At 38.3% G+C, this 24171-nt stretch overlaps 1 protein-coding gene across 1 annotated transcript in view; it reads right to left on the reverse strand.

Moving 5' to 3' along the window:
• The window catches only part of LOC135479173 (dedicator of cytokinesis protein 9-like), a 121835-nt gene that overhangs the window by 12201 nt on the left and 85463 nt on the right, over positions 1–24171 (reverse strand). Inside the window, exons 34-44 of the mRNA XM_064758947.1 lie at positions 24081–24147; positions 23327–23380; positions 22293–22405; positions 21203–21318; positions 19490–19627; positions 18609–18665; positions 17554–17679; positions 16039–16152; positions 5690–5905; positions 4553–4610; positions 3720–3731 (exon numbers count right to left, since the gene is read on the reverse strand). Of these exons, the coding sequence (XP_064615017.1) occupies positions 3720–3731; positions 4553–4610; positions 5690–5905; positions 16039–16152; positions 17554–17679; positions 18609–18665; positions 19490–19627; positions 21203–21318; positions 22293–22405; positions 23327–23380; positions 24081–24147 (1071 nt within the window). The remainder of the gene's footprint in view (positions 1–3719; positions 3732–4552; positions 4611–5689; positions 5906–16038; positions 16153–17553; positions 17680–18608; positions 18666–19489; positions 19628–21202; positions 21319–22292; positions 22406–23326; positions 23381–24080; positions 24148–24171) is intronic.

Below are 24171 nucleotides of genomic sequence, written 5' to 3' on the forward strand. Positions count from 1 at the left end.
CTGACCGCAGTCTTATAAGTGCAATATTCTTGAGTAAAAACTCCAATCAAATAATAAATAAAAATAAATATATAAATAAATGCATATTAAAATGCTAAATAATTGGGGAGGAATTATCCTTCAGTGAAAAGCAGTTTTTTCTTCTTCTAAACAGTGTCTATATGTATATATTTTACAAAGAATATGAATTTGGGATTGGACAAAAAAAAAAAAAAAAAAATGCAAATCAACTCAACAAACAATTCATTCTTTATCTTGACAAAAACTGCATGAGTCCCAAGCAGTTTCTATTGAAGGTTTGTGTAGTTACTTTAAAATAATAAAACAATAGTATGATCATTTTTAATACCAGAAATTTTAAAATGTTATTCTATAAAATGTCCTATAGGAAAGGAACTTCCCCACCATAGATACTGCAACCATACCAACATGCAGGTAAGGGTCTCGGACGGGCCTATATATATAGGTATTTAGATACTTATGGGATAAATATTTGTTCACAAATATACAAGTAGGCATATATATATATATATATAAAGGTTCAAAGTACCTTTAAGTCCTTGAATATAAAATACTAGTAATGCATTAAAGTATCCATACTTTTCAGATTTACCCATGCAAACCCTTTGGATAAACTATAATACTCGCATGAAGCATCAGGTATTTGGACATCACGCATCAGGTATTTGGACATGATGCATCAGGTACTTGTGCTCAATGCATCAGGTATTTGGACATGATGCATCAGGTACTTGTGCTCAATGCATCAGGTATTTGGACATGATGCATCAGGTATTTGTACTCAATGCATCAGGTACTTGAACATGATGCATCAGGTATTTGGACATGATGCATCAGGTACTTGAACATGATGCATCAGGTATTTGGACATGATGCATCAGGTATTTGGACATGATGCATCAGGTATTTGGACATGATGCATCAGATATTTGGACATGATGCATCAGGTACTTGGACATGATGCATCAGGTACTTGGACATGATGCATCAGGTATTTGTATATAGTGTATCATGAAGTAATAACTTATACTGGAGCCTCGAAAAGAATTCCAAATTTTAGAGGTGCATGTACATGTATGCATAAAATAACTCAAAAGCTATTAATATCTTGCAAATGTACAAAGTTACGATAAATCTCCTACAAAAATACAACCACAAAAGACTTTTACCAGGAATGCAAGATAGTACTTTTGATAAACATTTTAATGCTGAGGGATATTATTTTCACTGTGACTGGAGGAATGTAATACAAAGAAGTTAAAATTCATTTATTCTTACAACTTAACAGGCTCCAGTTAATATTTGCTTGAATAAATTTTTTTGAATTTATTGTATATACAGGTTTTTTTGTAGGTTTTTGTAGAAACTGATAAATAAATCCTTATATATCGCATAGCATGACGCAATGTTACCTTTGTAAAACAAATATCTGCAAATACTAATTGCAAAGTTTTAGAAACACTGTAATCTTCACGGAATAGAATACTCTGAGTCCTTTAAGGATATTTCTACAGATTTTTTGCATGACAGACGTCTGAAAATTCAATTTATTTATTTATTTGTGAAAAAAACACCAGGATCAGGCACCCAAAGTAAACTATAGCAAAAAGTATTGTGTAAAGCAGAAAAACAAGGTGTACAAGGTGACGCACAAAGGCTTCTACAGACGCGTGGCTCACTGGTGCAATTGCAGATGGAAAAATTTCACTGGGTGTAAGACTACCATATCTATGGTTATGCCCAAAATTAACTAGAGGAAAAAATGTAAAGTGGGGGTGGGGGTGGGGGTGGGGGGTGGTTGTTTACTGGAGGGAGGGGGAACCAAAGTTGACTTTTTATTTTGAGGTTTAATCATTTTTACGCCTGAAATCTTTAAACTTGCTCCACAAAAACTAAACATCAAATTACTCACAAAAACTGAAACCACAAAATTATAATTTTTTATATCAGCAATTTTTAAATTAAGCTTAAAAGCAGCACAAGATGCTCAATGGAACACAGAAAAGACATTTGTGTTGTTTTTCCTTTCCAAATTGCTTCAAACTTTCAGATAAGGGTAATTATTTTAATAAACATCACCTTTTGGGGGTAAAACCCTTCATGCAAACATACTGTCTATATATATGCAATAGTAGAAGCTTACTATGTGCTAAGAAGAGTTCCTCAAAGGGGAATAATTCATACAAGATAAGAGGATCCATAACCAAATGCCTTGTATGTAAATTAAAAAGTTTTGAATCTTACCCTCATTGTCTTGGCCTGTTGTAATCAAACGATATGCGATACTAAACACGTGCAATTTGACAATTAAAATTTAAAAACTTGTGTAATACGACAATGAAGTTAATACGATGGGCAACAACCTTGCAACACTGCTATGTCTGTAATGTGGAACACAAGAAATTCATGGACAAGCACACGAGAACGTCGTGTATCAAAGCAGAGGGAAGTAATGTTATGTGAAAGGATTGTTAAAATTAAATTCAATCAGTGAGTTTTGTGGTCAATGTGCATTAGTCTAGCGGTGAATGGCAACACTGATACTGAAGGCAACACTGTTGACAGCACTAGCTGTCACAACATTTGGCAACACAGACAAAGTGTATCTGGTGTACTTCTAAAGGCTGTGAAGAAATGCAAAACACGGACAAAAGCTGCTTTGGAATATTTGTCTGTTAAAGAAATTAAACAGCAATAAAAATAATACTAACTCTTTTCAAGAAACTCAAGCATCAACAACCATTGATAGTCAATGAAATTTGAGTATAAAGGGAAGTAAAACTACCCTGAAGACCCCTAGGTACTGCTCAAGAATCAAGGTTGCACACTGGTTTTCAAATTTTATATTTTCGGACCATAAAAGGGCAAAGACAAGCACTGAACGGGGTCGTATTTCAATAGTTGTTCACTTCTAGCTTAACAAGATCATTTATACTGCATTTCATATTGCCTTAAACTAACATTAAACTTAACCCAGGATATATAACTGGAGACGCTGTGAGTTCAAGTCCAGCTCATGTTGGCTTCCTCTCCAGTCGTAAGTGGGAAGGTCTGCCAGCAACCTGCGGAAGTTCGTGGGTTTCCCCCAGGCTCTGCTCGGTTTCCTCCCACCATAATGCTGGCCGCTGTTGTATAAGTGAAATATTCTTGAGTACAGCGTAAAATCCCAATCAAATAAATAAATACAACTGGAGAGATGGTAACCTCTGGGTAATGACACCGTGGTTTGGTTGAGAGACGAGACAAGTACAATGATGTGGTGCAACATAATGCATGTATGAAGTGAACATACCCTATGATGTTGTTGTTGTGATAATGACAATAGCACAAATGACCATAATTATATCTATACGGTGATATGTAGAAAACTGGAAACATAAAATTACAAAATAGGAAAGAAAAACGAAGAAGTTACGACCAGTGATGATACCACAACTTAATAAGCTGAAAACGCAAAATTAAAACAAAAAAGCCTCTGTACACCTAAAAAAAAAAAAAATTTATATTTCCACGAGCAACAAAACAAAGCAAAATCGCAATGAAGTCACCCATAAAAATTACAAGCAAAATAAATCTGACAAAATTTTAAGCACTTTTTTTTTCAATATATTCAGCAAGCAATACAGACCATGCATGGCTTAAATGACCAAAATGTGTGGACGAAAATGGGCTCTACATAAGCCTAGCAAACCACTTACTTGGCAACTTCCCTGTATTATGAAAGCAAGTCAGTCAAAGTATAAATTTTCAGGAAATGTAACCTTTTGTGCCAGATACAAACATTCTATAAAGCCCATCTTTCACTACATGGTGGTGAAGGAAAAGTTGGTCAAAGTTCACAAGGTTATATGGGCTTATAACAGATATCAAGTTTTTAAGTGCCAATGTACCAATTGAAGTCACAACTGAGAGCATAATGAATACACATAGCTTGCTCACAACTCAGTTCATCTTCTAGAATCAACAACCTTGCAATACAGCTAAGCGCTATTACATTGTTCACACGTTACATATTTCTTTTTTCCCTTCAATTCTGATTTAATTTCATTATTTGACTGTTTAACTGAAGAACACTTCACTTACATGATGGCACTTTGTTCCATGAGTTCTGGAATACAGAGTGCTCAGAGAGTAAACCACTAACCTTCGGCAAGTTATTTTCAAACTTTTCTACGTGTGACTAAACAAACCTGCACACCACATTAGTGGAAGACAAATGGTCTTCCATAAGTGTTAGATTGCTTCAACAGAAACACACCTGTTGTCCACCGCTTACTGTCACCATGCCCCATCAAAAAGGGAGAAATGTGGAAAAAAAAAAGGGAGAAACGGGCTATCCATAAATTCCTTGCCTAAAGCCAGGTCTAAACCCATAGATTTAAAAGGCAAGAATCTCAACCACTTCCCACCCCCTCTTACAATTTGGAGAGGTTGATTTGTATTACTCATATTTCAACACTGTAGAAATATTTCTTTTGAAGTACAATCTGTAAATTGCTCAAACAGGAATATAAAAACACCGTTCACTCACCTCTCCTCATGAGATACTCCGCGACAAGAGCAGCAATATGGATGTAGCAGTAGGCGGCCTGTGATATGCAAACAAAGACACACATGATGGCTCAGATGTACTTCTTCCAACAGAGTCAATGGTTCAAAAGCAAGAACTGCCTTCTACATTTCATTAGAAGACCATGTCAAGGAACCAAACATGACACCCATCTAGAAACCCAGTCTGCCGATCATGCCAACCTGTACTAGGCCTAGATGTACCTGCTTATGCTGAGTGCCAAGTGACACATTCACAGATATCAATGCCAAAGACACCAGACATGACACCCATCTAGAAACCCAGTCTGCCGATAATGCCAACCAGTACTTGGCCTAGGTGTACCTGATTATGCTGAGTGCCAAGTGACACATTCACAGATATCAATGCCAAAGACGCCAGACACGACACTCAACACACTTCCCGTTTGTCAACAGACACTAAGTCTGAACAGTCACTATGTTACGAGCAATCATCAAACTAACACCACACTTACACTATGTCACGAGCAATCATCAAACTAACACCACACTTACACTATGTCAGGAGCAATCATCAAACTAACACCACACTTACACTATGTCAGGAGCAAACATCAAACTAACACCACACTTACACTATATCACGAGCAATCATCAAACTAACACCACACTTACACCATGTCAGGAGCAATCATCAAACTAACACCACACTTACACTATGTCATGAGCAATCATCAAACTAACACCACACTTACACTATGTCAGGAGCAATCATCAAACTAACACCACAATTACACTGTCAGGAGTAATCATCAAACTAACACCACACTTACACTATGTCACGGCCAATCATCAAACTAACACCACACTTACACTATGTCATGAGCAATCATCAAACTAACACCACACTTACACTTCACTATGTCACGTGCTATCATCAAACTGAAACACCACACTGAAACTAGGTCAAGAGAGAGAACCCTATTGATGTTCAGCAGTCTGGACTTATTTTTTTGACAGATCGTTGAGGTCCTTAATGTTAAACTTTATTAAAGGCTTGTTCACACAATATTTCTTGAAATTTGTAGCCAAAGTTTACTAAACATACATAACATGCCAACCAAGGCTCTTCATATACCTCAGAGAAGTTGCTGTTCCTGTTGTGAATTTTAGCCATGGTTTCCAGCCAGGTTTTGCGTAGTTCGGGCGTGCTCGCGTACGACTTGGCCAGGCTGTACTGAAGGTCAACAAGCATCTCAGGGTCATTTTCATGCTCCTTCATCTGAGCCGTTGCCATGAGAACGGTACGAATCCTCTTTGTGAGATCCTTCACCTCTCCAGGAAATGCAGTCCTCTGAAAACAACAACAACATTTGAATACAACAGATACGGTTGTTGGTGCAGATCTAGGAATGAAAAAATGATTTCTGACCTTTGAGTGTAATTGAATTTATGATGGTTGTTTTATGTCATATAAAATTTACTGGATGAATCCATCAATCCATCAAAATTGTTATCAATTACCAAAAATAATTATCAAAATCATTTCAAATATCAAATTATTTCACCAACATTAAATGCCAAATAAAGAAATAAACATTATTTCAGATACTTATTACCAAATAAAGTGATCAGCATTATTTCAGATACTTATTACCAAATGAAGTGATCAGCATTATTTCAGATACTTATTACCAAATAAAGTGATCAGCATTATTTCAGATACTTATTACCAAATAAAGTGATCAGCATTATTTCAAACATTGAAGTTATCGGCACTAATACATGTGCAAAATGAAGTTGGCAGCATTACTGTAAGATAACAAATGAATTTAAATCATTAATTCAGATTTAGTTTGACTGACAATCTCACCGATGTTCAAAAACATTGCTTTACATGTTGTATTAAAGTAGTGATTTTTCAACAGCAGATATACTTGAAAACCCAGAAACGCAAACTTCGATTCTCGACATTTTCACGCACTGTTCATTACAAAATATTTTCTTAAAAACTGTAAAGTATTCAAACATTAGATGGCTTGAATCGGACTTCACATGATCTCCAAATTGACTACAACATAGTAAGTGATATTGATATTAACTAAGTTTAAAAGTCACCTAAAGTGTACAGGAAAAAAACAAAATAATGAGCCAATAAATATCTGTGGACATGTATGTACAATGCGTACATACATTATGCACCACTCATTTGTAATACCTGAAGGAAAAGCTCCTCAAGACTTGTAATACGGCATACATTATTATGATGCGTCTCAGTTATAAGTATTAGGATAATCGTATTACACCCATGGATATTCTGACACAGTTTTTACAGCACTGTCCTGTGTACCCTGACATACTTACAGTACAAGTAATGCTCTGGAGTTTTACAGCACTGTCCTATGTACCCTGACGTATTTACAGTACATGTAATGCTCTGGAGTTTTACAGCACTGTCCTATGTACCCTGACATATTTACAGTACATGTAATGCTCTGGAGTTTTACAGCACTGTCCTATGTACCCTGACATATTTACAGTACATGTAATGCTCTGGAGTTTCACAGCACTGTCCTATGTACCCTGACATACTTACAAGTACATGTAATGCTCTGGAGTTTTACAGCACTGTCCTACGTACCCTGACATACTTACAGTACATGTAATGCTCTGGAGTTTTACAGCACTGTCCTACGTACCCTGACATACTTACAGTACAAGTAATGCTCTGGAGTTTTACAGCACTGTCCTGTGTACCCTGACATACTTACAGTACATGTAATGCTCTGGAGTTTTACAGCACTGTCCTGTGTACCCTGACATACTTACAGTACATGTAATGCTCTGGAGTTTTACAGCACTGTCCTGTGTACCCTGACATATTTACAGTACATGTAATGCTCTGGAGTTTTACAGCACTGTCCTGTGTACCCTGACATATTTACAGTACATGTAATGCTCTGGAGTTTTACAGCACTGTCCTGTGTACCCTGACATACTTACAGTACATGTAATGCTCTGGAGTTTTACAGCACTGTCCTGTGTACCCTGACATACTTACAGTACATGTAATGCTCTGGAGTTTTACAGCACTGTCCTGTGTACCCTGACATACTTACAGTACATGTAATGCTCTGGAGTTTTACAGCACTGTCCTACGTACCCTGACATATTTACAGTACATGTAATGCTCTGGAGTTTCACAGCACTGTCCTACGTACCCTGACATATTTACAGTACATGTAATGCTCTGGAGTTTCACAGCACTGTCCTATGTACCCTGACATATTTACAGTACATGTAATGCTCTGGAGTTTTACAGCACTGTCCTATGTACCCTGACATATTTACAGTACATGTAATGCTCTGGAGTTTCACAGCACTGTCCTATGTACCCTGACATACTTACAGTACATGTAATGCTCTGGAGTTTTACAGCACTGTCCTATGTACCCTGACATACTTACAGTACAAGTAATGCTCTGGAGTTTTACAGCACTGTCCTACGTACCCTGACATACTTACAGTACATGTAATGCTCTGGGGTTTTACAGCACTGTCCTACGTACCCTGACATACTTACAGTACATCTAATGCTATGGAGTTTTACAGCACTGTCCTATGTACCCTGACATACTTACAGTACATGTAATGCTATGGAGTTTCACAGCACTGTCCTATGTACCCTGACATACTTACAGTACATGTAATGCTCTGGAGCTTTACAGCACTGTCCCATGTACCCTGACATACTTACAGTACATGTAATGCTCTGACATACTTACAGTACATAGAATGCTCTGACATACTTACAAGTACATGTAATGGTCTTACATACTTACAGTACATGTAATGCTCTGACATACTTACAGTACATGTAATACAGTACAGAAATCAAAATCCTTTGAGTGCACAATTACCATGGTACATTTGAAGTTGCTTAAAGTCACTTGTATTACCACCCAAGAGTTAGGTAAGGTGTTAATGTCTTAACACTGAATGAGTGAGCGCTCGGGTTTAATGTTGTACTTAACAGTTATTCAGTCATATGACAACGAAGGAGTCCTTAGTGGGCATGTACATAGATTTCAACCGCTCATTTATCTAGTGCTGCTCCACTGAGACGACTTACTGAAGGCAAGTGAGCCACTCTGCCCGAGCCATTATACTGATACAGGTCAACAAGTTGTTGCACTATCCCCTTAATGCTGAACGCCTAGCAAGGAAGCTACACTTCCTTTTCTTAAAGTCTTAGGTGTGACCTTACTGAGGACTGAAACTGATCTACTGCTCTTGAAGCGCACAATCTACCAACTGTGCTATGGGCAGGTGTTTTAACCCTGATTGCTTCCCCACACACATACACCTATGAACATACATACCTGTTCACGTAAGCTTATCAAATTGGGACTAATGCCAAAGGGTAGACATGTAATCACTGGGCCTGGGTGTTGAGCACAGGTAATATATAGGTAGAGTGACTGAGGAATGATTCAACACATTCCCACAGAATTCGATCAGGACGGCAGAGAGCACAGAGTTACTTTTTGTGGATATATACGCATCTATATACATGTATTGTAGCAAAGGAACAATGGTAACAATAACTGTGGATATAGCGTACAGGTATTCTGAGCTCAAAATGTTAATATATTACACATACAGACTGAAATTGCTGGAAGCATTTTCATTAAATGTTTTCACTGGTAAAAAAAATGATTGAAGACAGAGGTCATTGTACTTGTGTTTACTCTGATAGACGGACTGAAAAAAAAAAACTGGCCTGATGTAAATTGGTATACAAGATCTAACTGAGGTCAACGTCCCACGTAACATGGAAATTCTCGCTTGATATAGCAAGGTGAGAACACACACCTGTAGATGAGCAAAGGCTACTTGTCTATATATGAGTATCAGTTATCAATAAATCAATAAATGTTGAAAACTGAACTCTTAATTATAGCCTACCCCCAAAAAAAAATCTTAGAAAAATTTACCTGCTGGAGGCAATAAACCTGTCAGAAGAAAGCTGTGTTACCTGTACGTCGATAGCTGTCAATCAGCCCATACAGGTAAAAATCCAGGTGAGCGAGTACAGGTAAAACACTTGTCAAATTGACACAGAGCTTTGACCAGCAGGGAAGCTGCCAGGTGCAAGACTCAGCTTCCTATACACACAGGCGTGCACAGTGACGAGGGAAAGAATCAAATTCCTTGAGCAAATGTATATATACGTGATAGGTAAACATTAAAGAACCAAAACAACACAAATGAGAGAGGGGCACATGACTTGTGAGACTTAAATGCTGCTGTTTGTTATGTCTGAATCGTCCGTTTCTGGATACCTTTGCTTAGTAGACTTACACGAAGACTTCTGAGATAAAGTTTTCCAAGTGTAATTCGTTATAAAGATCATCACGTAATACAAAGGTAGATACTGGAAAAGATAAAACTACAAGTAACTCAAACACTTCATAATTTTATCATTTTTAGCACTTTTAATCTAAGTCAAGAGCTTCCACATCTGTATAAAACAGAAAAAAAGTATCCAAGACTCAAAATTATTTGCACAAAAAAATGAACTCATCAAAACGATATACAATGTATTTACTTTATTCTATGTAGCTATTTACCTAAGTCCTGCTTCAAAACAAAGGCACTTTCTTGGGTCTCTGAATAGGGCTTATGATCCAGAGAATTCTAGTCTTCTGAATACTGCATCTCCATGAAGTATATAGTATTGCAGTCAAACTGATTATCAAATCAGCAGACAGTGCTAGCAAAGGAGACCAAAGTTTCGCACGTTAGACATGTTACACACAGGGAGCTTTCAACGAACAGGTACGCAGCAAGCCTTTCTTCAAGCATCAAGCTTCAACCTTCCAATCAAGGCACACTTCCTCTTGTGTACAGCAGAGTACTAATGGCTCTATATACATGTACTACTGTAAAAGGCTACTTACCAGGTAAGAATATCAAAAACCTCGCAGTACATGCACAAATATGTATAAGATTTGAAAAAAGAGTTATTTCCTCGATGACTGGAACTGACAAGGAGAATAATTTCTATGGAAACATGTGAGATGTGATTGTACATTCATGAATTTATCTACCGTTTTGACCTACCTGTACACAAAAATAATGTTTTCATAGGCCGTCATCCAGGTGTGTGTGAAAGCATAAGGTGTAAAAGGTGGCATTGCTTGGACTTTAAGAAAGTAGGGCAAGATACAACGTACATGTAATAGAAGACAGAATCCTAGCAGATTTTATTTATCCATAGTTAATATGTAAATGTGAGAGAGATTCTAAAGTACTGCTTTTGCTCTAAAAATCTACATGAAAACACGTATCTTTAAGAGGTAAATAAATGCTAAGGAATACAACTTTTAAAGCTGAAACTAGGGTATGATCCCACTTCCCAAACAATCCATGATGCACTCTCTAAGATGAACAGAGCTCTCAGAATAAAGCCAAAAGGTAACTTTAAGGTGATAGACAAAAATTTGGGCCATACACAGTGCCATTATGAATGTTTTATAAGGAAGTAGAAATGACAAAAATCTCTGTAGACTTGAGCGGTGAAGAGTCAACAAACTCTTTACATTTCTGATGGCTTCCTGTATTTTTCTACAAACCCGTGGTCAGGTCAAAGTGTACTGATTATATTAAAGGGTTTTTGCACCATATGTTTGTATTACAGGTAAAAAAGTCAACTGCATGCAAACTACATGTACTCTGTAAATCACCCACTTGTGGACTTATTTCAATACTGAACATCCTGGTTTGTATAAAACTATAAAATTTAACCTGAAAGGGATCTTCTTCTTGTACAAAATAAAGGTTACAAGAGCACCTAGCTTTTTCAAATCGCTATAGACCTGTTTTAGGATAAAACTGTGCATAAAATTCTGAAGTATGCCACCACAAATACAAACAAACTAACATGGTAGTGTCTGCTCAGCTGTAAGCCAGAATATATAATACAGATGAAGCATGTACAGTCAATAATGTCTCTAGCAATTCTAACTTATGTCAGAAACCCTAAAAAGTCAATGTTCTAAAATGTTCTCTTTCAAACAATTTTCCCACACACTTAGAAAAAAAGCTACGTTTTCAAAATTGATCTTTTTTTCCTCAATTTGTTTTTTTTTTTTTGTTTCATAATGTAATTTCTATGAAATATACTACAACAGAGTCTGGTAATACACTTACTTCATAATATACGAACATCTGCGTGTGTAGTGTACCTTTGAATTGCATGCATGAAAACGCCCACTTTAAAAGTTTTAATTATGTGTTTATTTATAAACACTGTTTATCTTTCTGTCTCTGTCATCTTCACCACAGCATTACTCAGGGCAGAGGTAATATTTCTTGACACTGCCTCAGTTACAGGCTGAACATTATGTGTGTGGAGGGTTTAATTAATGCACTGGTGGCCTTTGGGGCATCCCTGTTCTAAAATATGATCTGACAAAAAAACATAAACATCTTGTTTATTAAATCTGTATAATAAAATATTGACAGAGATAATTTTTGCTGTGTTTTTATCTGAGATCTGTTATATAATTATTTGATATGTACATTGGTTTTTGGTGGGTTTTTTTTGGCATGTAAAAAGTTTATTTTTACCATAATTAAGTAATTAAAATATTCAGATAAAATCGTATCATCTTTCCTCCTACATGTTCATGAATATACAATTTGAAAAAAAAAACAAAAAAAAAAACAAAAAAAAAAACAAAAAAACCCAAAACAAATCAGATGTCTAGTGAAAACAATAATTTAATGCAAATAAAAAAATTCTTGGTATATAATGCTAAACCTTAATCAGTTTTCAGCTGTGATAGAAAAGCAGCTTTTAAAGTCACTTTTAAAGTCTGTGAATTGGCTGGTAAGTCAAATCTCGGACATTACAGCTTTTAACACGACTTAATCATTTACAAATGTGCACGTAAAAAGGAACAAACGTGCAAGATGACATCCAGTTTTTGCGTAACAGACAATGCAAATTTGCACTTCTTAAAAATATAGAAGGGGCCGGCAGCAATTCTGACTGCTGGTGCTTGCCTGAGCAGGGTAATAACTCTGCCGTAAACAGGGGATTGTAAACTCTGAAAAATGAACAAACACTGGCTGTATATCCAACTGGAAATTCTACAGCAGTTCAATTCTATGATACCAGGAAAATATAAAAATGTTTGAGAGATTCGAAAAATCAGCAAATCAAATTTAACAAAGTGTCATTTTTCATTGTCAAGTGACTGAAAAATTCTTAAGTACATGTACATGTTAAAAGCCCCAAGCATACATAAATACATTTTTTCAATAGGTCCAGCCAAATTTTCTCCACACATTCAAGCTTGGAGATTCCATTTTAATTATTTTTCGAGATAAATACTGTGCTCACAGACAGACAGACAGAGAGACGGACCGACGATTGGTTTTTGGTGGGTTTTTTTGGCATGTAAAAAGTTTATTTTATTAATTAAAGTTTATTTTTACCATAATTAATTAATGTATTCAGATAAAATCGTATCGTTTACCATGTTATTTCAGACTGAGAAGTAGGTAGAGGGCACTAGAACTACAAGTGAATTTCACTACAACTGATGTCACTGTAATAAGGGTGATTTTGACCATGTCCTAGTTTTCCCCACAGTGGAGTCAGTACCCACAAAGACACTAACATGCAGCCATATGTGCACATCATCAGAAAATGGCTAACACAAGCTAAATGTACAAGAACCCACACAATGTACATCAGTCAAAGTCTGTCTCCAATACTGCTGATCACAGCCGTATTACAGTAACATGGCAAGAAATGACTTTCTTCTTAAATGAAACAGGACAATTTCTGGGAAGCCTCTCCCCCCAACCTCCCATCTCTCCTCTCCAGCAACCACCACCATCAGAATCTAAAACATCACACATTTATCTTTATCGGGAACATATATGTAAACGAAAACCTGTTTTTTTGGAAGCTAGGTCTCTGGGAAAATCGTACCACATCTTTATGTTGTCCTAGAAACCATATAAGGAGCAGCTGGTAATGGTCCTAAATGCATGTTTCCTCCAGATTCCATAGGTCTTCATCACACCCACACAGCCCACACTGAAAGTGTACCGACCCAGCAGATCTAAGCCTTCCATCCTAAACCATTCACACAAGGCCCCACCCTAACACATACACACACACTGTCAGCCTGGGCAGTTCTTCACTCTACGATTCAAATCTGTGACAGGGGATTTGCCTAGCTGACCACCCTGACACATTTACACACACTGTCAGCCTGGGCAACTCTTCACCCTAGGATTCAAATCTGTGACAGGGGATTTGCCTAGCTGACCGGTCACACATCAATGTTAGTATGTCCATCCCATGTACATGATGAGAATGCATGTAAACCCTGGTCAGGACTGACCAAGCTAAGCAGATTACTGATGTGATAGCCTGAGCCGGCTTTATCCACCAAAGGAAGTCAAATTAAATTTTCTGCTAATGTTGGAAAAAAAAATTGGCTCAGCCTCTGCTAGTTTGAATTTAAGGCGATATCCAGTTGCACATGAAGCAGAGTGACACATAATGGAAAATCACACATACAAACATACATGCAGTGACTGTTTTACACATCCATATCCGTATACCTACATGTACATTATAAGAGCATAAAGCCTGGATGAGGACTAAGCTAAGCAAATTACTGATGTCACAGCGCCACCATCAGTTTAAATTAAAAACAAATCCCAAGTGGATATTGCTGACAAAAAAAACAAAAAAAAATACATGTTGGTAATGTAGAAGTCACTGAAGTCAAAAAAAAAAGCAAACTAAGCTCACCCTCAGCAAATTTAAATGTTTAAGCTGCACATGAAGCCGAGCAAAGCATACAAGTGTAAGGGCTGAAATACATGTACACTGCACACATAAGGGGTTGTTTCTGTTCAGTCCTTAGCTTGTTTTGACATTCCTACATTCTGACCAGAGTAAAATATTTTAAGGTCTCAATTTCCACAGCACCCATTATCCACAGCAGGGTGTAATGCTCAAACTACAGCCATGTGTGTGTGTGAGTAAAGCAAGACCCAGGGACAAACCCCTGTCATCAGTCACATTACCGTAAATACTCAAAATCCCTCCCCCCCCCCCCCCCCCGCCCCAAATTTTCTGTAAAACAAGACCAAGGCTAAGCAGATGTTATCTCACCTATAAAACTCAAACAATATACATAGAGGTGAAAAATGTTTATAGCAATATAGAGGGCAAGGCTGAGCCAGTCATCTAGTGACTACTGGTACTTAAAATTTCTCCCCAGACATAGATATTTGCCATATTTATGGTACAGATATTTAACCCTGTCTGAGATAGGGGTACATAGTTATTCTACTTCCATCTGGTCTTTTTTTTCCCCTTATCCCAAGATGTCAGAAATCTCTAAATCTCCTTTCTCAAGGTAGGATAAATGAGGTAACTTAAACTTGACCCTTCAACCCTCAAGTTTTCCTCTTCCCATTTTGTTTCAAGTTAACAGGCACATTTACTAATGCCAGGAAGTCTTTACATATTTACATCCACAATGGCTACATGAATAACAGGAAGTATTGTACATTCTCGACTTCTTCAGTTGATCAAAACAGAGTTAAAACTATCAGGACAAGGAAAAAAATCACCCCAAACTTTAGGTAAATTACAGCAGCCTCATCAGTACTAATTGCTCTGAGCTTTTTCTTCATAAAATGACATCCAGATTATACTGCCAAAAGATGAGTTGATTTATGAAAGTGGGTTCTCCAGGATTTCAAATGAGCACACTATTGACCACTCAGCCGGTAAGGACTTACATGTATGGACTTGTCAGAATGGCTAGTAGATGATCATGGTCAAGCTGTCCTGAAACTTCCTGTTACATAAGCCCACCACATCCCTGATTAGGAATGGGATGGGGCCACGGGCCAGGAGACTAGCGAGCACACCTTTTACCACTCAGCCGGTATGGACTTGTCAGAATGGCTAGTAGATGATCATGGTCAAGCTGTCCTGGAACTTCCTGATACTCAAGCCCACCACATCCCTGATTAGGAATGGGATGGGGCCACGAGCCAGGAGACTTTAGCGAGCACACCTTTTACCACTCAGCCGGTAAGGACTTGCATGTATGGGCTTGTCAGAATGGCTAGTAGATGATCATGGTCAAGCTGTCCTGGAACTTCCTGTTACACAAGCCCACCACATCCCTGATTAGGAATGGGATGGGGCCACGGGCCAGGAGACTTTAGCGAGCACACCTTTTACCACTTGTCCAGTTAGGATTCTTACCTGCATGGACTTGTCAGAGTTGGCATAGTTGTTAATCATGGCCAGGCTGTCCTGGAACTGACTGTTGCTCAAGCCTACCACATCCCCGATTAGGAATGGGATGGGGCCACAGGCCAGGAGACTTTAGCGAGCACACCTTTTACCACTTGACCAGTTAGGAATCTTACCTGCATAGACTTGTCAGAGTTGGCATAGTTGTTAATCATGGCCAGGCTGTCCTGGAACCGACTGTTGCTCAAGCCCACCACATCCCCAATCAGCTGAGATACTGAGATTATCACCTGTGAGTCCAAAAAATTCTTATGTTAGATTTCCATAGTTACTGTACTCATCCAGCATTGAGCGCCGTAGGACATAGGGCCCGTATGTATCAAGGAACTTAAGACTTGAGTCATAAATTGCAAGTTCTTAAAAAGCCAAACTCAGAACAGGAAAGCGGGCGTCTGGGCTCAGTTGGTTAGCACGCTAGCACAGCGTGATGACTCAGGAGTCTCTCACCAATGCGGTCGCTGTGAGTTCAAATCCAGCTCATGTTGGCTTCCTCTCTCACAATAAGTGAGAAGCTCTGTCAGCAACCTGCAGATGGTTGTGGGTTTCTCCTGGGCTCTGCCCGGTTTCCTCCCACCATAATGCTGGCCGCCGTCGTAAAGTGAAATATTCTTGAGCACGGCATAAAACACCAATGAAATAAATAAATAAAAAAATAAATCAAGACAGAAAAGAACTCAAACTGTAGTTACCTGTAGTACATTGTTTGAGGTTTCATAAATAAGGGCCTAGGGGAAACCATATCCCCTATAACACTTGGGCAGGGGTTTAAACTTAAATATATGGGTATTACATAACCAGTTTACCCACAAATCGTCCTCCCAAATGCTAGCCTGAACTATAGACCACACAACTATGGCTCAGCTTACATGTACACATGCTTTTGGTAGAAAAGGTTCCTCATTTATAGTGCATAACCCTTTTCTTTTTTTTGGCTGGTAATGGCGAGCTTATAAAATACAGGGTGGAGCAAAAGTCTGGACCCATAGGCAATTTGCTATATAAGAATTTACAGTTTACAATAAGTGTTCGAACCGACTTCCACCTTCCTCCAAACACTTTCTTACTCGGGAGACACATGATCTTTGCACATTTCGAAGCACGGAGTTATTCCCTCTTATGGTTTCAATTTCTTGTGTGATGCTATCTTTTAGCGCTTGTAATGTTCTTGGTTTGTTAGCATAAACCACTGATTTAACATGCCCCCATGAGAAAAAATCCAAAGGACTCAAATCCAGCGATCTTGGTGGCCATTCAACTGGCCCTTGACGTCCACTCCATTTCCCTGGAAATGTGGTGTCATGTAAAATTATACATGATACTTAAATGATCCAAATCATGTTAAAAATAAATGAAAACAATAGTAAATTGCCTATGGGTCCAGACTTTTGCTCCACCCTGTATGTTTGCCCTACAGTAATGCCATTTAACAAGGGCGATAACTCCGCAAATATGCACTCTCTTGAAGACAATGCTTAGACATCCGTCTTACTGTCCTTGCGATAGTCATATGCCTTTTCTTGTATTATGATCGTGCTGACTTGCTCCACATCCTGTCTGAGATACTTGTAAATTACTTATAAAGTTTTAACCACTCAAGGCCAAATTGAATACAGGTAAAACAAAAACCTAACCTGAAGATGGACTCTTGTAAAGCTGGTTTTGTGGCTGAACTCAAAGTTAGACTTCATAAGAATATACAGCAGTCCACAGGCTTCTTTCCTCGTGGAGTTTAACTTGGAGTTACAGCAGCGTAATATCTGAAAAAAAAAAATACAAACTAAAAAGAGCACAGTACACTTTAAAACAATGCCAAGAAGATTTGGTACATTTTTTTCAGCATTTACACAAAGGCAAATTATGAGAATTTTCTGCATGGTAAAATCATCCCACTAAATATGTGAATTTTTTATATGGTGATTTGACCATCACCTGACTTTTAATTATGAAGGAATGAATCAGCGACGATGCATAATGCCACAATGACAATTTTTCAACGATATTTTGGTGAAAACATGATAACAATACATGTATAGGAAATAGTTGTAGCTTTCGACATGAATAGAAGATCATGCAATATCAAAAGGATAATTACAGACGACTTTAAAAAAAAAATCAAAATTGTACAGTAAAGTCTGAATACCACTAAAATTGTTCTCACAAAAAATGCATTTGACATTTTTATTTGATTGGTGTTTTACGCCGTACTCAAGAATATTTCACTTATATGACGGCGGCCAGCATTATGGTGGGAGGAAACCAGGCACAGCCCGGGGGAAACCCACGACCATCTGCAGGTTGATGCCAGACCTTCCCACATATGGCCGGAGAGGAAGCCAGCATGGGCTGGAGTTGAACTCATGAAAAAATGTAAACAATGACCGAAGGGAAACATGGAAATTCAGGGTATTTCTATCCCATGCTGAAAAACTTAGGCACAGAGAAATGAATATGCTAAACATTTTTTATCAAATTTAGACAATATTTGGACCAGTCTTAACACAGAAACCAATGGCCAATGAGAATCATGGAATTCATGAAATAAAAAATTCATGGCATGGATCAGTCTGGCTTTCAAAACTGATTTGAGAATTCCCAGAATGAACCTAGGTAATAATTCATTTTCTGAAATAATTGAATTATTTTTAATTTCTCTTTCAACATTTGTAGTAGACAAGCTCTGTCTTACCTCATAGCAGAGATCACCACACAATAAGGCGTTTCCCCGAAATAGCACAGTGGGGAACTGAAATGGGAAAAAAAGTAAAGAATTTAATTATTTATGTGTTTGAACCACCAAGGCATTGGAAAGTAACTGACAACGTCAGAAATAGATGGTGTCAGTAACCCTTGTCGGATATGAGGGCTACTAACACCCTACATGTACAAGCAAATCTATCCTGCAAATCAATTCAGCACAAAAGACTGATATATAGGGAAACCACTTTAACAGAACCAAGGGAGATAACCTAGTCACTGGCTGCAGGATACAGGAATATACGTGTTCCTGACATGATCGTTGCTGTCCAATAAAAAGTGAAGTATTTTGTCTGATGCGGGGTAAACTAATGCACACATACTGTAAATCTTCAACCTTCTCAACCACCAGATTCTCACAGCCCTAAAGATCTGGAAGCGGCCCGATTTTTATTTATTCTATCTCAGGCTCACACTGGACCATATATCTCTTACTGACTGAAAGACAAACTTCTACGATTTACCCAAGGCTCATGTTATGTACATGTAGTCTTCAAGGGCCTATTGTACCAGAACCCAAGGAAAATCATTTGTACATGTCTAATCCCTAGGACTGTTTGTGTATCAGCATGACAGAACAACTTTAAATGCATTTTATGGACCCTTTTAACTCGCCCTTGAAGACAAATCCATGTGGGTTGGGTTGGCCAATTTCCTCAAAAGGCTGAAGAATCAAACTATTCAGTCGCAGCCAGTCGGACCATTAAGCAACTGAGCCAACTAGGCCCCCTAGTTTTCCACAAATGCACAAATAAATAAAATGATTATTCATGTTGAAGTCTTCATGAATATGCATAGCAGCGGCATAGTCACCTTTTGTATAAACATCCTCCATGCAGCAAATGCATGTTTCTGGAGCGTTTCTGACTGGCTGGTCCTGAGGAACATGAGGTACAGCTGGAAAACTCTTCTCATCACAGGATTGTCTCCGTCTTTGGCCTCAAGCAGTTGCTGTGAAAAAGCAAAACCCATAATGCATCAGTGAGTAATTTATATGCATAACAAACTTAGAAAACAACTCTTGTCTCATGGAAACCAAGATTTTGGTTTCTTTAGTAAGTTTTTTGGTACAGGTTCTAACACTATATCAAGTAGAACAGCATTAAGATCTATACCGAAGCTGTCTCACTCTACTCGAGGTACAGGTTCTAACACTCTATCATGTAGAACAGCATTAAGATCTATACTGAAACTGTCTCACTCTACTTGAGGTACAGGTTCTAACACTATATCAAGTAAAACAGCATTCAGATCTATACCGAAACTGTCTCACTCTACTCGAGGTACAGGTTCTAACACTATATCATGTAGAACAGCATTAAGATCTATACCGAAACTGTCTCACTCTACTCGAGGTACAGGTTCTAACACTCTATCAAGTAGAACAGCATTAAGATCGATACCGAAACTGTCTCACTCTACTCGAGGTACAGGTTCTAACACTCCATCAAGTAGAACAGCATTAAGATCTATACCGAAACTGTCTCACTCTACTCGAGGTACAGGTTCTAACACTATATCAAGTAGAACAGCATTAAGATCGATACCGAAACTGTCTCACTCTACTCGAGGTACAGGTTCTAACACTATATCAAGTAGAACAGCATTAAGATCTATACCGAAACTGTCTCACTCTACTCGAGGTACAGGTTCTAACACTCTATCAAGTAGAACAGCATTAAGATCGATACCGAAACTGTCTCACTCTACTCGAGGTACAGGTTCTAACACTCTATCAAGTAGAACAGCATTAAGATCGATACCGAAACTGTCTCACTCTACTCGAGGTACAGGTTCTAACACTCCATCAAGTAGAACAGCATTAAGATCTATACCGAAACTGTCTCACTCTACTCGAGGTACAGGTTCTAACACTATATCAAGTAGAACAGCATTAAGATCTATACCGAAACTGTCTCACTCTACTCGAGGTACACGTTCAAACACTATATCAAGTAGAACAGCATTAAGATCTATACCGAAACTGTCTCACTCTACTCGAGGTACAGGTTCTAACACTATATCAAGTAGAACAGCATTAAGATCTATACCGAAACTGTCTCACTCTACTCAAAGCTCTGTAAACCAACAGTACCTGAGAGCATACAAGAATGTCGGTTTAGACAAGATATTAGTTTAATGTTCTTAAGAGGCAGATAGAAGTTGAAAGAGTAACCGTCTTTGTGGGTCACAACTTTTCATTTACTTTTACCGACGTTTCGAGGTCAGATGTCAGTTTATTAAAAATGACCACACAGAACAGCAAAATCAACACAAAACTGTACTACACATGCATATAGTCTTTAATCACACTAGTAGATCAGCAGTGGTACATAATTAAAAGAAAATATCTCTATAACCAAATAAAGTTAAAATGTATACACAGAATGGTCAAACTTATATTTGGTAGACGTAGGAATGTCTTTGACTGGCAATATTACAGGCAACACTTTCATGGCTATCTAATGTCCTGAAGATCATAGGTTCAAATCCTGACTAGGTTCATTTTTCTACATTTGTGCATACCTTGAAGGTAGAGCAGTACAGGCTGAGGATATCCAAGACAACCATGCCTATTTCTGTAGCCATGTTTGCTTCTCGCAATGCCCGCATCATAGCTTCGGCATCAGATGATGTTGACGCTGCAATATAACACAAATAACAAATTCACTCAGAGATCAATATGGATGTGTTCATGAAATTTTAAACCAGACATTAGCATTCATGTCAAAATTATTGTTAAAAAAAAAAGAATACAGAATGTTTTGTGATAGATGGTATTTTCTTGTCTATGTTACTTCTTTTTAACATTAGCAAAGCTATTTCTTCTACACTGATCAGGATTAATTAATGACTGAAACATATTTAAAGTGGGTAACCCCGTCAAATTGTACAATTTGCTGTTCACAGAAGTCCTCTGTAACAATACTTGAACAAAGAAAAACAGTATACACGCATATAATTCCATTTTTTAAAACATGAAAACAGTCAGTGATACATCAAGACAACATTAAGTGATATTATTAATTCAAAATGAAACTTATTTACTTATGTGCTCATGTTACACATGATAAAACACAGGTACAAGTATTACGGTTCAGTAGAACTGCCAGCAAAACTACAGGGCCCAGATTCACAAAGCAGCGAACAACACGTTTTTAATTGTACATTTGTTGTACGATATTTTGTAAGTCACAATTATGTATTTATTTATTTATTTGATTGGTGTTTTACGCCGTACTCAAGAATATTTCACTTATACGACTGCGGCCAGCATTATGGTGGGAGGAAACAGGGCAGAGCCCGGGGGAAACCCATGACCATCTGCAGGTTGCTGGCAAGCCTTCCCACATACGGCCAGAGAGGAAGCCAGCATTAGCTGGACTTGAACTCACAGCGACCGCATTGGTGAGAGACTTCTGGGTCATTACGCTGCGCTAGCGTGATAAAAAAATGAGCCACGGAGGCCCCTGTAAGTCACTATTAGTGTACCATTGTCCAACATGTACATGTACAACATCTTTGTGAAACTGGGCGCTGGACCTTTTGCACATGTAAAACTCAGAAAAAACTTGTAAATGATTCAAGAGAAATGTTAAAAACTAACTGTGTTTACAGATCTCATCCATGCCGAGATCGCTGTACTGACTGGGGGGGCGCTGGAGCATGGTGTTGGGCACTGAGCGGCGAGGAGGCAGCGTGCGCGCTTTCTTTGAATCACCAATTGCACTGTCAACAGAATACAGATATTTCATCAAAACACAACATCAAGTTTAATAATGAGCTCCCAGGAAATATCTCCAATTCCCTAAAAAAGAGATTACAACTGACCTTACATGTATTTTTCTAATTTGACTACCCTAATACCTCAACCTTTTAGCATATGAAAGAGCAACTTTCAGTGCAGTTTATGCATGCTTTTAATCAGGTTCTAGAGACAAAACTACGTTTGTTGAATTAGCCAATTCAGGGCTTCACAAAAAGTATGATTTCATCAGTCTCCACAGAATAATATACTCAGAAACTGCTTGACTAAACAGGTTGAAGCATTACAGTGATGCACAGCTCACAGTTTTGTACATAAAAATAAATATGATGGGTGAAAAAGCTTTTATTTCAGTTGTGGTTTCCAAGGTTTCTGTGGACAGCAAATTGCCTTGTAAACACTGCTGGGTTAGGTTAGCCTGCAGTGAATGAACACTGACTCACCTGAGGGTGACAATTTTGGTTAGCCTGCAGTGAATGAACACCGACTCATCTGGGGGTGACAATTTTGGTTAGCCTGCAGTGAATTAACGCTGACTCACCTGAGAGTGACAATTTTGGTTAGCCTGCAGTGAATGAACACTGACTCACCTGAGGGTGACAATTTTGGTTAGCCTGCAGTGAATTAACGCTGACTCACCTGTGGGTGACAATTTTGGTTAGCCTGCAGTGAATTAACCCTGACTCACCTGAGGGTGACAATTTTGGTTAGCCTGCAGTGAATTAACGCTGACTCACCTCAGGGTGACAATTTTGGTTAGCCTGCAGTGAATTAACCCTGACTCACCTGAGGATGACAATTTTGGTTAGCCTGCAGTGAATTAACGCTGACTCACCTGAGGGTGACAATTTTGGTTAGCCTGCAGTGAATTAACGCTGACTCACCTGAGGGTGACAATTTTCCTCCTGCCGATGTACTTGAACTGATGCAAGCATATCCTGAGGACATAAGCATTTATATGTAAATAATTTGTCATCGGGTATGAATCATTAACCATTAACCAAAGTGTCTGAGATAAACCACTGGCTCTTAGCAAGTCAATGACAAACTTTCCAACATGTCATATTTTAGAAATGATTTATCATCAAGGGTGAGTGACTGCTTGGGGTTTAACGTCGTTCTCAACAATTTTTCAGTCATATGACGACAAAGGAATCATTAGGGCGCATGCACGTGTAATGTGCCTCCTTGTTGCAGGACGGATTTCCACCGCTCTTTTATTTAGTGCTGCATCACTGAGACGACTTACCGAAGGCAAGTAAGCCGCCCCGCCCGAGCCATTATACTGATACGGGTCAACCAGTCGTTGCACTATCCCCTTCATGCTGAACGCCAAGCGAGGAAGTTACAACTTCCTCTTTTAAAGTCTTAGGTGTGACTCGACCAAGGATTGATCCTGGATCTACCGGTCCCGAAGCGGACGCTCTACCAACTGTGCTATCCGGGCTGGTTTATCATCAAGGGTAAACAAGTTCAAATTCACAATAGCTGCGGCAACCTGTCAATGTCATCTAGCATTTAAAATAATCGTTAAGTGAATGGCTCATCTTAAATAATTGGATGTCAAACTTTTGAATGACAGAGAGAGGAATTTATAGAGCTGCTTGCTGTATACAAAACAGGCAACATGACACTCACTCCAGCAATGTGAAGAAATCCATCCTGTCGTTGTCGGAGGCATTGTTAAACCAGCCCAGCAAGATGTCTGAAATAAAACATCCAAGAAATG

This window comes from Liolophura sinensis, chromosome 12, assembly GCF_032854445.1.
Source record: "Liolophura sinensis isolate JHLJ2023 chromosome 12, CUHK_Ljap_v2, whole genome shotgun sequence".
Lineage (NCBI taxonomy): Eukaryota > Metazoa > Mollusca > Polyplacophora > Chitonida > Chitonidae > Liolophura > Liolophura sinensis.